The sequence below is a fragment of the Dermacentor variabilis genome, chromosome 9 (genome assembly GCF_050947875.1).
Source record: "Dermacentor variabilis isolate Ectoservices chromosome 9, ASM5094787v1, whole genome shotgun sequence".
NCBI lineage: Eukaryota > Metazoa > Arthropoda > Arachnida > Ixodida > Ixodidae > Dermacentor > Dermacentor variabilis.
The window spans coordinates 76323438-76339252 of record NC_134576.1 but is presented as its reverse complement, the minus strand read 5'-3'; the positions used below and the strand labels follow the sequence as shown (position 1 = coordinate 76339252).

At 47.6% G+C, this 15815-nt stretch overlaps 1 protein-coding gene across 10 annotated transcripts in view; it reads right to left on the bottom strand.

The window, feature by feature from the left end:
* The window catches only part of HUWE1 (HECT, UBA and WWE domain containing E3 ubiquitin protein ligase 1), a 179190-nt gene that overhangs the window by 23283 nt on the left and 140092 nt on the right, over positions 1-15815 (bottom strand). For all 10 annotated transcript variants that reach the window (XM_075668491.1, XM_075668500.1, XM_075668495.1 and 7 more), the window contains 4 exons: positions 15507-15799; positions 11258-11571; positions 3856-4166; positions 2951-3313 (listed from right to left, as the gene is read on the bottom strand). In XM_075668491.1, the coding sequence (XP_075524606.1) occupies positions 2951-3313; positions 3856-4166; positions 11258-11571; positions 15507-15799 (1281 nt within the window). The remainder of the gene's footprint in view (positions 1-2950; positions 3314-3855; positions 4167-11257; positions 11572-15506; positions 15800-15815) is intronic.

Genomic DNA, 15815 nt, shown 5'->3' with positions numbered 1-15815 from the left:
TAGACAGCCACATGAAGTAAGGATGCATAAAAGCTCGTTAATTAACAACGAGCTAATTTGAAATTTCTGATAATTCGAAGTGGCTGCCACGATGCGTCCAACAAAATATCAAAAGCAATATGTAACGCATCCTGCTAATTCACACTGAAACCTGCACTGCCTCCGATAATTCGAACTGCGCACCATTGTGCATGGTGAGAAAGCTAGTGCGCAGGAGCATGTTGGCGACACCGGCATGGCAGTGCGGGCTGCGCAGCTTTGCTCCTTCCAGTGGCAGCCCTTTGTTTAGGCCCGAGGGCCTGACTGGAGAGAGACGGGTTCGGGCCTGGCCAGTCATGGCCAATGCCTCTGTTGCAGGTTGATTCTCTCCTTCTCCCAAGAGCCACCTCAGCATTGGACCATGTTGGCTGCGGCAGCGCCTCAAACTATAGAAGTTCTCGCCAACGTGACGTAACAGGCGCTCACGCTACGTCAGACTATATACGCGCCTTAACCGAACCATTTTTCTTCGACTTTCATTAATTCAAATTTCGTATAATTCGAATTTTCATCGCATCCCTGTGGAATTCAGATTAACAAGCTTTTACTGTAGTAGTTTTATCGGTCGTATGAACTTGTAAGCATTACTTACTAAATTAACAAGCGCAGTGTCACACAAGTAAAAGCAAACGTGAACACTTCTCACTCCAAGAGCTCGGAAACTCGCTATCAAAATGCTGGAGTGAGGAAGTACGGTAGCAGGAGCGAGCAAATTGACCTTCGTGTGGCCTCTCGCTTCAATGTGAACTAAGAAATGAGAACACAGCGCGTTGCGCCTAGATGTACACACTCTGTTCCATAGCAGATCGCTTTCAAGATAGCGCCCTCACGCGTGCCATACACAGCAGTTGCCAGAGCAGAACTTGCATTGCACTAGTCCTGCAATGGAAGTTTCAGGAGAGAGAGAGAGAGAAAAAACATTTATTCGGACCATCGAGGTGGTTGCTCTTGAGGTCGAGTGGGTCCAAGGTGTGGCCCGAATTTCGTCCTTCTACACACACATGACCACTTTCCTTTATGCAGCATCATGATGAACCCAGCCTGTCACGTGACACGGGTGACATGGGTGCACGGGTGTATAATTAAGGAGTACATAGTGTCACGTGACATTTGCCTCCTTCCTACGCTTAAGCTTCACCACAATACTTTTATGCTTCACAGTGTAACATTTCTGTATTGAGGCGAAGCTGACTTTCAAACACCGGCATTATGGAATGCGAGGAGTTTTCCGAGCTTCGAAGCCAATCACGAAGATTACAAAGGCAGAGTTGGTGCCATTGCTGACAGCGACGAATTCTTTCAATGAAAAAACACGGCACCGAACAGCAAGAAGCTTAACAGTGAATGTCGAAGCAGTCTGGCCTAGCATTGCCGTGGTGGTGGCTATGGCTGCCAGCAGGTCTGCGTGCCAGAGGGCCTGCTCAAGGTAGCGAGATAACCATAATGGTGGCAGTGATGGCTTTGACTAATGCCGTTTCAGACCTGCATTCATAGCAAAAATAATGAAAAATCGGGCGGCGAAAGGTTCGCGGTTCGAAATTTCAGATGATCTTATACATTGACTCCACGGGGTACGAGGTGGTGCCGTGAAGAGCCATCCGAATTATTGTGCACTCGGAAACTCAGTCATTGACTGTACACTAGAAACTCTTCTGGCCGACGACACGGTGTCAAAGACTATTTGTTACAATCCCTCTGTGACGTGCAAGGGCGCGTTTCGGCGAAATTGGCACCGCGGCGAAGTGGACCTTATTGTGTAGTCAAACAATTAGGTGACAATGACTGTTTTGAGCGATCCTGCTACAGGACGTCATCGAACTACCGCCCACGCTGATCAGCTGATCCTCTACCACGAGCCATGGCTTCTCCCTACCAGCACAGCTTCACGATTCGAGGGGGGGGGAGAGTTGTGACGTGCAAGGGCCGGGGCAAGCGAGCCCAAGACCCACGACGAGGAGCCACGGTTCTCGGAGGCCAAGCGCGGTATCGACAGTAGTTGACTGAGCGGTGAACAGGTGGCGTGAGTGCGGGGAGGACAGCGGCGCAAGTGTGCGGGGAGAGAGTGAAAAGGGATCGGAGTGGGGTTGCGGGTGTTGCGGCGCGGAAGGTTGGCGTTCGGGAAATAAAGCGGTAGTTCGGGACAACGTGTGGCGTGTCGTCTATCGTGACACCTCTCTTACTCGAACCAGCATTACCATGACTTTTGTTCCCTTCCAATAAAATTACAGCTAATTACTGAGCTCTGGGAGCATGTCGCTGCTGATGATGAAACAGGTGGTGCTTCGGTGGAGGAGTTTGAGTGCAGATAGCGCTGCCTCATTATGCAAAAAGATCTCCGCTGGGGTAATCATTGTCGCAACAGACAACGGCATTGTGCAATGGAGGCGATGAGGTTGTCAATGACACATCTTTCACACCAAGCCCAACGTTCACGCGAAGTGCACTCTTGTCGATCGAGTCGCTCACTGACTTCATGCATGCTAAATTATTGCTGCTAGTGTCCGCGCGCAGCTGGACACTGCAGTTGTGGAACAAACTCCTGCGAAAGCAAGTGTAGATTTCTCACTATTTCAGTGTAGCTAATGCTTGATACACTGTTTTTCAGAGGTATAAATAAACATTTGATTTTTGAGTCTACTTCATGCAGCGCCTATGTTTTAAAAGCACAAGTGGTAAATTTGCTTTCAGAGCTACGAAGGTATGTTGGGCAGCTTTTTCTTTTTACGGCCGTCCACATAGAGTGATTGGTTATGACAATTAAACTTTTTATTCTTCTTGATATCGTTGTAAATGGACTGCACTGTACTTTAATTACTTCAGTAATATATTTTATACCAATATTTATATCGAGATTCGGTCGTGATAAGACTGCGCATTCCACCAATCAAGCAGGAGCATCAAGTGCACCCACCTTCGGCAACTGTGGGAGGGTGATGTGGCTGTGGCTGCGGCTGTGAAGGCGGCTGCTGCTGTGGTTGCTGTTGTGGTTGTTGCTGCTGCTCCTGCCGAGAGCACGAAGGTACCTCGGTTGCCCGACCCAGCAGAGCCCCGTCAAGGTCCAGCGCGGTGTTGTTAGACGTAGAAGCCGCTGCTGGAGTGGGAGCAGTGGCAGCAGCAGCGGCAGGCGGTGGTTTGTTCTTCTCCTGGTCTGGAATCGCCATGGAGACCAGTGCCAATAGCCGCAACAGGCGGTCTGTCAGCACGGAGCTCCGTTTCACGACGGGGTGCGCCAGTAGTGAGATCAGCTGAGCCAAGGGAGATGACTCAAAAGACCCTGCACATGGAGATGTCGAAGCAAGTGATGAACAACCAATGGGGATTAACTGTTCCAAGGACGGCGGTAACCAGCACTTTTTAATATCCTTGCTGTCCACCATGCGAGCTTTCCTACAGAGCCATCTATCTATACTATTTTTTCAACGTTAATGCTCCTTTTTTCAGGCAGCAGGAACATTGACCAACTTGATTCAGTGGCAAGAATGTTTTGCTAGCTCAACAGCCATTGCAAAGATGATAAGAAAAATGGTCAAAAGCAGCACTGTTGTGCAGAAGGTACAGTGATGCTATCCGAGACAGAACAGTTTGGGAGATTTCTGTAAGCCAGTATAGCAGTTGCTTGCTGCCTGAAATCTTTTGCTCTTATGAAAACATCTTATTCTCTTAGTATTTACTTATGTTGGTAATTTCATTCATTTATTTCTGTCAGTCTACCTCACCGTTCTAATTTCTTCAAAATGGTATTTAGCGTGAATTGAATACACGCACCCTTCGTTGCGAGCACTGACATGCATTGACACCAGCGTAATGCCTACGCACCCGCGCTGCCTTCCTCTTCTGGCGGTGCCGCCTTGGGGGTGCGCTTCCCAGCACTGACACCCGACGCGTTGCAGTCGAGCCGCACCAGGACGCTCCAGAAGTCACCGTCCTTGCCTGGCTCGGCCACCAGCGGTGATGCCATGCCCGACGTCGAGGGTGCTGACCGCGATGATGGGCGGCACGAGACACTGGTGCCGCCCGCATTTGTCTTGCCACTTGACGGTGCGCCTGGTGGTCCACCACGGACTTTCTCCGGGAGGAAATGGACGGGGAAGCTCTTGGCCAATGAGATCAATGTGTCCAGAACATGCCTGGGGAAACAGGGAATTCCACACTTCAGGCCTTCATCGTTATATAAGAAAAAAAAAAAAAATCACAGACGATTACAATATTCCCTAATGTGAAGCTTGAGCGCAGCTCTACATGTGTTTTAATTTCGCGATATACTGAGGCAAAGAATTTGAGAGAGACATGCAGCAGAGTCTGCAATGGTCGAAAATGTGATATGCGGGTCAAGCGTGTCGGCTTCTATGCATGACTTGAAGGTTCTAGTGTAATCGCTGGTGCTGCTTGGCTTCTAGAAAGTACTACACAAGTCATGTCGTGCATATAATCAGATTACAGAACAATCTGAAACCATGACAGTCGATGCAAGCGCATACAGGAGCCGACAAGAGCAGATGATAGTACAAAAGGAGCGGTCTAGCTGAGACCAGATACGAATATGCATTGAGCGGTCAGGCAGCTTCGCATGGCATCAGTTTCCCACACGCACATCACTGAAAGGGCTACTCTCATTGGTATTTGCCGTTCGCAGCTCTCGTCTTGTCTCGCACTCCGCATTCACCCTTTCTTCTTTTGCTGTACTCGTTCACTCGCCGCAGGAATGGGCACCTAAGAGCTGCACTCTAAACAAAGATTGAAGTCTTCAGGAATGCACACCGATGTGAGCAGGTGTTTCTTAAGAACCGTTCTGGTGAACAAGCTCAGACAAAGGTTTATATTTGGGGCTTTCAGCCAGCATGGGCACTTAAATTAGCAGAGCTATGATGACAACGCCAACCATAATTCACGTGCATTAATTCACCATATTGCACGTGCATATAAAATTTTTAGAAAATCAGATGTAGCACAATTAGAAGCACAGGCCTTCCAAGGAAGCCAGGCCATTCCAGACAAAGCACCACACAGCCCAGGCATTGAAGAGAATAGTATTCCAGAAGGTCGGCCAAGTAAACGTAGAGCCACAAGTCCAATAGAAGGGCCCCACTTTACACATGAACATAGATTTATGCTGCAGAATAGCCAGCTCATAAGTATACTAAATAAGTCAAAAGCTTCCCCTGTCTGTATTTTACTACATCTCGTGCATCTACTTGGCAGTGCACAGCAAATTATTGCTCTAAAATTTAGAACTGCTAGTGGTCCATGCATTCAGGTCTGGCACTTCAGTTTTTCAGAGGAGGGAGAGAGGGCATCTATTGATGCACAGTGCAGTCTCGATAAACGGAACTTAAACGAATCTACTTACACAAAACTGCCTCTTAAACTGAACACCATCCTCATGGATGGTTGCTTTTGTTTTCATGCAATCTTATTCAGCCTTGTCTCTCAGTAAATGGAACTCCTGATAAATGTAACCAATTTCCCCGGTCCCTTGAGGTTACATTTAAAGACAGTCCAATGTGGTAACAAGTGCTAATCAGGCAAAATTATGCTCACCACTACACAAGTTCTTACAGCTATTGCACTGAACACTTTAGTGCCCAATCTTCAAAGACTACTGAAGAGAGTAGCCACACCATGGCAAGGAGCTGAACCCACCACCTTGCACTCGGCAGCAGAGCACCTGAGCCACCATGGGGAGTTACTAGTCACAACTGCTTAGCTTGGTGAATGTCAGCCTCGTTTTTATTTGGGGGCGTTTCCAAAATGTGAAAACACATAGCCAAAGAAGCTCCCTTAGTGCTAATTACACTTGAGTTTGCATTGTGGCAAGATGCGTGAGCCACTAAAACTGGTTTTAGGAACAGAAGCTATTGTGCAACAATGGCATGCTATCATCATTCCATTATCTAAATAAGTTCAAGATTGTCAACTTGCTGGGCAAAATACTCAAAGTAGCTTTTGAGGAGCTGTTGCAAAAAAATACTCATTGGTGGATGTGCTGTCAAGGGATTTCATCAAGGCAGGGTTGGCAATGACTGTACAGTCGCCGACCTATCTTCCGGAACTCGTGGGGAACAAATTGTGCCGAAAATTGAACAGTCCAAGAACTTGCTCAGCCCAAAAAATAAAATTTGTTAGACTTAGAGGGGGGCTTACAAATATTAACTACGCTTGGAGGTGATCAGATAAGCTTGAATTTCTGCAAGAGTGATGTTTCTGTTTACATTTAACAAGGGCCACCGTGTTGGCAACTTCTGCCAAAGGAGATTACCATGGAGATCGAAGAAAAGAACCACGTTTCTTCGTGCCACTTACACCTACAAAAGGCACACAAGGTGGCGCCGATCACACAAAGGCACAAGCACACGAGACGTCCCGGAGACACACTTGCTCTGTGGACACACCACGTGCCAAATAGCAATCGAACGTTAAAAGAAGAACAAAAAAAAAAAAAAAAAGAAATGGATCCTGCACCAAGTGATTATGACAAAAGTGCTGATCGAAAAAGAAAAAAAAATGCCGTCCCTTGGAGCATTTTGTCAGCCAATGAAGCGTGGGCATGGCATCAGAGACATAGAATGGCGCACGCTCTATTGATAAAGGGCGGCTCCAATCTTGTAGGCCATAGAGGGGCCACTGGAAGCCAAGCCTGTGGGAAATCCAACATGGCGGAGCCTCCTAGATTGGGTAGCATGGCTTGGAACGTGCGATTTAGCGCAGAAAACCATAAAAGACCTTAATTCCTAAAAATAAAATGAAAAAAAAAAAAACATTGGTCGCAAAACTGCATTAGCTCTGTAGGAACCCTGACGGTGCATTTATGAAGTCCTCGGTATCCATCACGTCCGAATTTTTGGAGTCCTAAAAATCCATCAGCTACTGTAGTTCAAACATCAGGACCAGGGCTGCCAACTCACAAGTGGACGAAGTCTGGACAAAAGGGTGGAGGGGAGGGAAGCATAGCAGCTGGCAACAACAGAGCCTGTAAGTGCCAGGAGCTGCCAGTCTGTACGTGCAAAGAAAGTAACTTTTTTTTAGCCCTACCATATCGCAACTCACAACCAAGGAGGTGTAGTGCAATTGCCTAGCACGGCTACCAATAAGGATGAAGCTGTGATTGGTTGGGACTTACAACAGAACTAGAATGACAAAAAGTAAACCACCTTTATATTTACGACAATGGAGCAAAAAACATGGAGGACGCTTCAGCTTTGCCTTTAAGAGTGGAGGAGGAGGAGGAAGTAAACTTTTACTCTAGAAAGAGTAATTCAGCGGTTGGGCCGGATGTCTTGATCTTCTATGGGTTGATGACGATCTCCGGCCTGCATGGTTGGCACCCCTATTCCAGGGCACCACTGAGCGTGGCTGCTCGTCCGGCATGATCCACCAGCCTCCGTTGGAGGCTAGGGTCACCGCTGGAGAGCACACTGTCCCACTGCTCCGCACTCGGACTTTCTATATTGTGGGATGCCCTATTCGTATTGCACTCCCATGTGATGTGATAAAGTGTGGGTATTGCGCCACACCACGGGCCCTGTCCTGTATTGACTTGGGAACATTTTGCATAGTTTATGGAAGTTTGGGAAGGTTACTGTCTGCAGCTTTCGCCAGTAAACTGCTGGTTCTTGATTGAGTGTATTGTGAGGCGGGGGATATCTGATCCTCGTCCCTCTATGGTAATTTAGTACGTCAGAGTACGTTGGGATCACTGTCATGAGGTCCTCAGGATCTCTGTTTAGGTCCGCTCGGATTGTATGCTCGCGAGCGATCCTATCTACCCTTTGGTTGCCCTCAATCTCAGTGTGCCCCGGTACCCAAAAGATGGTGTGTCTAATGCGTTTATTCTGTTGGCCAGCGCGGAGGAAGATCTGGAGCGCTTTTAGACCGATTCTGCCGTTAATGTAGTTTCGGCATGCTTCCTTGGAGTCTGTTAGAATTATAAGGGATCTATTTGTGCGGTAGCCCTCCACAGCTGCTAGAGCAACAGCCATTTCCTCTCCCTCGGTTACCGTACAATCCGGTGCTGACGCGCAAGCCATTTCCCTATAGTCCAAGTCTACTACTGCCGCGACAACTCTTTGTTCTGTTTCCCTTCGTGCTCGAGGATATACCGCGGCGTCCGTGTGTACCGTGTTCGCTTTTATTGCTAGGTATTTTTCTACATATTTTGCCCTAGCGTTCCGCCTGGCTGTGTGTAAATTCGGGGCCATGTTTCTTGGTAGGGACCCTACCTTGATGGTGCTGCGATACTCATCGGGTAGGTTTGCCGTTCTTTGTTCTTGCTTTCAATTTCTTTGTGCCCCAGTTTTTTTAGGAGCTTTCTGCCCGTGGTAGTCTGCTGGAGTCTGAGTAGCTGCGACCCTAATTGTGCTTCTTTGAGCTCCTTGAACGTGTTGTGGAGTCCGAGGGCCAGGAGCTTCTCTGTCGAGGTGCTGGGGAACACGATAGCATTAAAAAATCCCTGACTGCCTCTCACACTTCCCGGCAACCGCAGCTTATGTAACCGTAATGTTTACTGGGAAATGCTGGCGGTGAATGCTATGCACGAAGGTAAGCTTTCTGGTAGAAACAGAGCCTCTTGTGTGGCCCAATCCCAGGCGTAGTGCAAAGCAAAAGAAGTGTCCACCATTTTCAGGCATGTTATTGTTCTGCACTTTTAACATTTATGTCTGAGAAGATTTAACGTAAAAGGCATGTGCTGTGAGTGTTTTGTTTCATGACATTTTTTTGTAGGCTGTCATCCGCAAAATTCCGAGGAATAACTTTGTCATTTATGTAAGACAAAGTATGAGCAACATTAGTGATAGAATGATCTGGCAGTATAACCCGCATATACCATATGTCATACAGTTGAACCTTGCAATAACGAAATAGGCAGGGAATGCGAAAAAAATTTGCTTTTGCGGGAACTTCATTGCTGCGAAATGAGACAGCACAGATAGGTAATGCACCGAAGCATGAAACTTTACTGTCAAAATTTCATTAGCCTACCTTGGCAAGCTTTGCTCAAAGATATAGAGCTGCACTGCTGACAGTGCAAAAGTGCACCACATGCGTCAATCAGCAGTGGCAGCATTGCCGTGGAGCAGTAGCTTTTGGAGATACAATCACTTTTGCGAGATTTTGCGTAACTCGGCCCCAGATGCAGAGCAACAGTGCTCCACGCATGCAGCAGAATTTCTCCAGTGCACACTGTTGCCTGGAGGCACCGACATGTCCAGTACCAAGCACGAAAGTGATCGTATCTCGTATACCTGAAGGCAATCGATCGAGACTACAGCCCCTTCGCATAAATCTACATCCGGCGCCGAATCCGCACGCGATGCCTGTAGAGTGGCATCAAACTTACGTTCTGAAGCAAGGGATGCGTATTCCCAGATGATCCATCACGGCCCGATGAGTGGCACTCCACGCTGCGACTTGTCTAAAGAGTCTGAGCAGCTGAGGCTGCAACCTTCCACATTCGCGCAGAAGCGCCGGACTAGTGCAAGTGCACCAATCACCTCGGATGACGTCGGCGAAGGATTGTCGTTGCTTTTCACATTGTGCCCACTAGCACTTGTGCTCGGTACGATGTTGGTGATGTAGTCTTTGGTTTTGGGGCTCTCCCTTAGTCGCAACACCCATCATCTGCACTCACAAACTCGTTGACTGTTGATCTGTCAACAGCTTCCGGAAATTCTGACAGCTTGCTCCAAACTTCAGCGACATTGGCAACGGCTTCGTCGCACTCATCAGAATTTTCAGAGTCACCACCGGGCACGCGTAAGCCGGCACGTCTGAACCACTTGCACACGGCTGCCTCGACGTTGCCGTGCATAAGCATGGGCACGACGGGCACTGGGTGACGAGTTTGTCCGCTTTAGCCCTAATCTCGCCCTTATTAAAGATCGTGCTAAGAGTGCTCCTCGGAATCTTGTACACTGCGGCAACATTCGACTTCTCATTGCGTTCGACTCTATTCACGATTTCAAGCTTCACGGCGAAAGGCAAATTTTGTGGCTTTGCGCTAGCCATCACGGCAGCACTATGGGAGCAGGCCCACAGGGTGCAAACACAATGAACCAGAAAAGCAGCGAGACCACTTGCACGACGAGGGCACAAGAGCCTCCGATTGGTTGTCTGAACATGTGCTGCGGATGGGCCAGGATAATTTTTTGCAGGGGTGTGCCGACGGCTCACACGACGCGGCACGGTCACGGTAGGCAGAGTGGGTGGATGGAGCCCCGCACCACCAGGCTTCCCCACCACCACGAGGGAAAGCCAACTTCTGGGGGCACTTTTGCGCTGCTTGATGTTTGACATATAGGGAGTCGCCGCTATTTTTGTTCGATGTTAGCATAATTTTTACTATGCCATCTTCAGAAATTGTTTGATATGCAGAAATTGATGTACATGGGTTCGATATAGTTGGGTTCGACTGTATGGCAAGGCATGCAATATACATATGCCTAAATATATACGGAAATTTTTGCTCACGGACAACTTTATTGATGCCGACAGCAGATTTTCTGTGACACCGGGCCCTCAATGCTATGGTGTCAAAGCACCAGAAAGAGGAATGTGCAAACAAGCTGTGAGGCATCATAAAAAGAAAATCTGGTCTATTTTTCTTGTTATCCAATAGGAAAAACAACAGTCACGACATTTTGCTGTCCCCGAGTGGGCCAGGTCAGGACAAAGTACATTTACTCAAAATTCTGGACTGCTCCAATAAATTTGGCATCATTGTCAACCCTGATCAGGACAGTCATTACACACCATGTTTCCTGAAAAAATTACTAAGAGAAGCTCTGGTACTGCGATAGTTCAGCTACGATGGAAATAATGGCGAGACATAGATTTGTCTGATCTTCATGCTCGTGGCTTCAGATGTTCTTGCAGAGTTTTCTTATGACTTAACTGTCTTTGTTGGCTCAAATTTCACAGCAATCCTACTTTCTAAACATATAGGGCAATAAGACTTGGTGCACATGCATGATAGCTAAATGTTGCTTTTATAATGCCACATTTTCTTGAATACGATCATTTTGCAAAGTCACAAGGCCACTTGAAGGCAGAAAGGCGATGGCTAGGCAAATCCCCGCACTTGCTATCGTTTACGTGCAAGGTGAACTGCCATGCTCACAGCTCGTGCAGACACTTACCCAGGAGTTACCTCTAGTAATTTTCTAGAGAAAGGTCTGTGCCTTGCACAGTCTTTCAGGAAGCTCGAGAGATCAGGTGAACTCACCGGCAGACGACCGGCGACGCCTGGGGGTGGATGGTGACTTGTGGGCAGGGGCGGCGGCTGCTGCAGTGCCGCACGATCTGGAAGACGCTAGTGCGGCACCCCAGCGCGGCGTCCAGGCTGATGGAGAGCCACGACGGCTGCTGCTGCTGGAGGCCAGCAGACTGGGCCTTGCTCAGCTTCTTGCCTCTGGCCGTCTGCTGCTGCGAGCCGGGGCTGGCCGCATTGGCGCCCGCAATTGCCGTGCTGTCCAGTGAGGCACTGGCAGCCTCCAGGGGCTTGTTCTCTTTCGTCTTCTCCAAGATGGACAGGAGGGACTGTACACAGGGAAACGACGGGCATGCGAGTTTAATGCTTCGCGGGTGGCTAGAAACATTTGCATGGCTGCAGAGTGCTGTCTTGCCTAGCGGTAATGGTCCTCGTAGAAGCATTTAACAATTCCTGCAAGATGGGGTACTTGGGCAGAGAAAGAAAGCCTGTCAAGCAGCAGCAATAAAGCAAACTGGCTTTTGCCCTGACAAGGGTTCATGTTCGCCCTGTCTCTAAAAATGAATCTACTGATAGCGTATTAACTAAGGGTTAGCAAATACCAAGTGGTGGATTTCAAATCGAATCAAGAAAAAGAAAAGCTGAATGTCGAATCAAATGATGAATATCAAGTTTTCACAAAATTTGATGCTTACTAATTTGGGCAAGAAAATACGGTGCTGCACATGCTCGGGAGTCTCATAGCATTGCATAACAAGAATGTAGCAAGGTATCAGTAACATAGGCACACAGAAACCAAGACATACAGTACGGTCTATTGTTAATTAAAGGGAACACCAAATTTGTATGCCAGCACTGATTACTGCTCAGCTGTAGTATAGCCAAAACCCACGACAACGAAATTCTTGCAACAATGAAATATTTTCATATCCCCGGCGAACGCCATAGGATTCAATGCATTTTGTTCCTCTCGACAATAAAATGTTGCTGTACTACAATCCTGCATCAATGAAATTTGCCGGAAAGTAACCCCGCATATTACCTACCGTAAAAACCGGAATATATGTCTAATTTTTTTTCAAAAAACCATTGCAAAAAGTTGACCCTCGTCTTATATACCGGACATTGGCGGAAAAACTACGGAAGTCTTACAACAATGGGCAGATGAAGTAAAGAGCCGCCTTCGCCCTCACCATCAGCAGCAGCGCGGCGTGGCGACATTGTGGCACCGCCAATTTGCTTTTACTTGTCACAAAGTTATATTGGTTAAAGGCTGCTTTTTCATATTTTGTTTCAAAATGAGCGGAAGTTGAAAATTCACAGTCGCCTTCAAGAGAAAGGCGACTGAGTGTTCGGAAGCCCACGGCAACCTCGCGGCACAGCACGAATTTGGAGTATCCGAAAAGAGCATTCAGTACTGGTGGAGGCAGAAGCAGCAAACCAACAGAAAATGTCATTCCGTGGGCGGACCGCAGAACTGGAAGACAAGGTTGCGTAGTTTGTCCGAGAGCTGCGTGTAAGATCACGCACGCCTCTGGACTGGGATGTGCCAACTCTAGTTCGGATGACTCTGATCAAAGGCATTGCTCTGATTCCGAGTAGTGCTTGCGCACTTCGTGCCCTTCTGTGTACTGTACACCCGGCCAATTTTTAACAGTATCGGGCGACCATCGACCTGCGTGTTTGTCAGCACCTTATCACGGCACAGAGCAACGAAATAGCAAAAGTAAGCGCAAGTGTACACATGTGCGTATCTCGTTTGTTTCGCCGCTCAGTGCCATTAATAAGGTGCTGACAAGCACGCGGGTCGATGGTAGTGCGATACTGTTAAAAATTGGTCGGGTTCACATGCGAGCAGCATTTAAACAAATACTGTCACTATTGTGCATGAGTCGCATTTGTTTCAAGGTAAGGGTGTCTTTCGGTACTTTTGCCATTGAAAAATATTTTTTCATTTTTAGAATTCGTTAGTTGGGGGATCAATCTATATTCCGGCCCGACCTATAGTCCGGTTTTTACGGTACTTACATAACGCTAGGAGGCTCCAAAATGTGCTCAAATGCGGTTGCTTTGCACTAAAATTGTGTAAAGTATCACCACACTACATTGGCGCGGGTGCCACCACATTTAGTTACAAAAGCAACTTTATTTAAACGCTGCAGTTAAATGACCGTCGAGTACCAGTACTCATTTTACAGGTAGTTGCAAATTTAACAACGCCAGGTATGATAGCTGCAAAAAGAAAGGAAGATGACGTCGGTTGAACAGTGTCTGAACATTGTCCGCATCAGGTAACATGAAGGCGATAACGATGCGGATGCCAAAAGGCCTGCGGCTCCCACATGTTGCCAGATGACTTCAGTTTGTCCCAAGGACCAGTATAAAGTCAAGGAGAGACTTTGCAGCAATATCTTTTTGAAAAATAAACTTGACCTATTTTCCAGACTATACCTTAATGAATTACTTATGTTCTGTATCACTGAGGCCAAATGGAGTTATCAGTAACAGTGGACATGTGTTTTGCGGCAATATTTGATTTATTGCATGAAGTCTTGCTTTCAATTTTTCTCCAAACGCAAAAGGGCTATCCCAACTTTATGGCAGGGGGGTTATTGTAAGGCCAATTGCATAACTGATGAAAAGACAGAGCATCATGCAACTCTAATAATAATAATAATATTTGGGGTTTTACGTGCCAAAACCACTTTCTGATTATGAGGCACGCCGTAGTGGAGGACTCCAGAAATTTTGACCACCTGGGGTTCTTTAACGTGCACCTAAATCTAAGCACACGGGTGTTTTCGCATTTCGCCCCCATCGAAATGCGGCCGCCGTGGCCGGGATTCGATCCCGCGACCTCGTGCTCAGCAGCCCACATCATGCAACTCTAGTGTCTGGCACCGACAGTAAAGAGCAGGTGCCGTGTGCGCCGTTTCACGATCAGGTTCAGCGTGACTTGCCACCTGTCAAAGATCCCGAAATCTGCAGGGTCACGGCAAGTTCGTGCAACACATGAACTTATGACAATATTCAATATTCACAATAGCACATTGCTATTCAATATGCCGCGGAGATAATCGATATTTGCACATTCTAATTCAAACTAACCTGCCCCCAAATCTTATGCACTCTCAGCTTTAAATTTTATGTATTTAGTACATACTGCAGGTTGCAATATGGTTCTTGCAGGGCAGGTGCACGTGAAAGCCTACAAGATTAAAGCATAAAAACTATATACGCAGATTCAGAAGCACCGTCACTGAGTAGGCAGTGGATATGGCCCAGACAATTCCCTTGGAAAATTGTATCATGAAAAGAGAACTTACAGCGCCTGTCCAAGCACAATAAGGTGTTATTGTATCAAAGTGGTTGTGAGATGTCTACCTTGCGAAGAATGCAGTAGCAGTAGAGCAGATTTTCTAGTGCACAATGGAACCCCATTGAAAATATAACAGTGCAGAGAGAAATGGACTCTCGCATGTTGTAACAAGCGACCTGAAGTTTGCAACAAATTAACGAAGTTGCAATAGCCAGGCGCTGCTCAAACATTGGAGAACGCATGCACAGAGAAGTTGGCAAAGCATCTGGAAAAGTACGCATCAATTAGAACCTACCGGAAACTACGCACACTGGGCCATTTCAGCCAAGTACAGGGCTACATTCACTTTGGGGCCTGCAAGGGTCTTATCTGCATTTCACAATTGCCGGTTTTGTTTGGTCAGCTTCGGCACAAGTAGAGCTGTGTTATGCAGTGAAGCGTACACAAAATATTGCGGTAGGGGCAATTTTAACGGAACACTATATGCGGCCCTTGCTTATACATGCGCTACAACAACAGCATTCTTCAGATACTCGCAACCAGGGAAAAAATGAAACCTGCAGAATTTACTTTGACGTGATGGAAGTTTATCACCACTGTGAAAATGCTTTTTAATGCCACCTATGATTCACGTGTTATCCTACATACTGCATCTGATATTCTGCATTTCTCAAATTGACTTGAGAGTGCTTGCCAAATGCACTTCTTCAGAGCCTGTATTGTGAAGTGTTGTGTAGGTTCAAACCACTTCCATTTTTCTAATTGCATGGCAATGTGTCCAAGCCAACAATCAAAAGCAAAAACAACTAAAAATGAAAAACTGTCAGAAAAATACAACCCCTACCCACCGTTCGGCCGGCTTCCCTCGCGTGAGCTAGCCCCTCAGCAACTACACGGCCGGCCGCACCTCCACCCGAACCTCAAATTCATGCCATAGGCACTGACCTTGACAACCCAGTGTCGCGTGGGCGGGTGGTAGCAAAGGTTGCGGAGCACCCGGTGCAAGCGGCCCGTGTTGAGTCGTGGTTCATCCACAAATAGCAGCACCAGCAGGCAGGCCAGGGCCTCGTGGTCCAGCAGCTGCCGGCCACGAGCCTGCTGAGAGCTCGGCGGGCCCAGCGCACCACCGCCAGAGGAGCCGCCACCGGCGCCGCCTCGGGAGGACAGCGCGTTCCACGTCCACTGACCCCGGTGGTGCGGCACCGTGTGGATCGTGTAGCGGGTGCCCATGCGGCCAGCTGAAGGTCAGAAAAA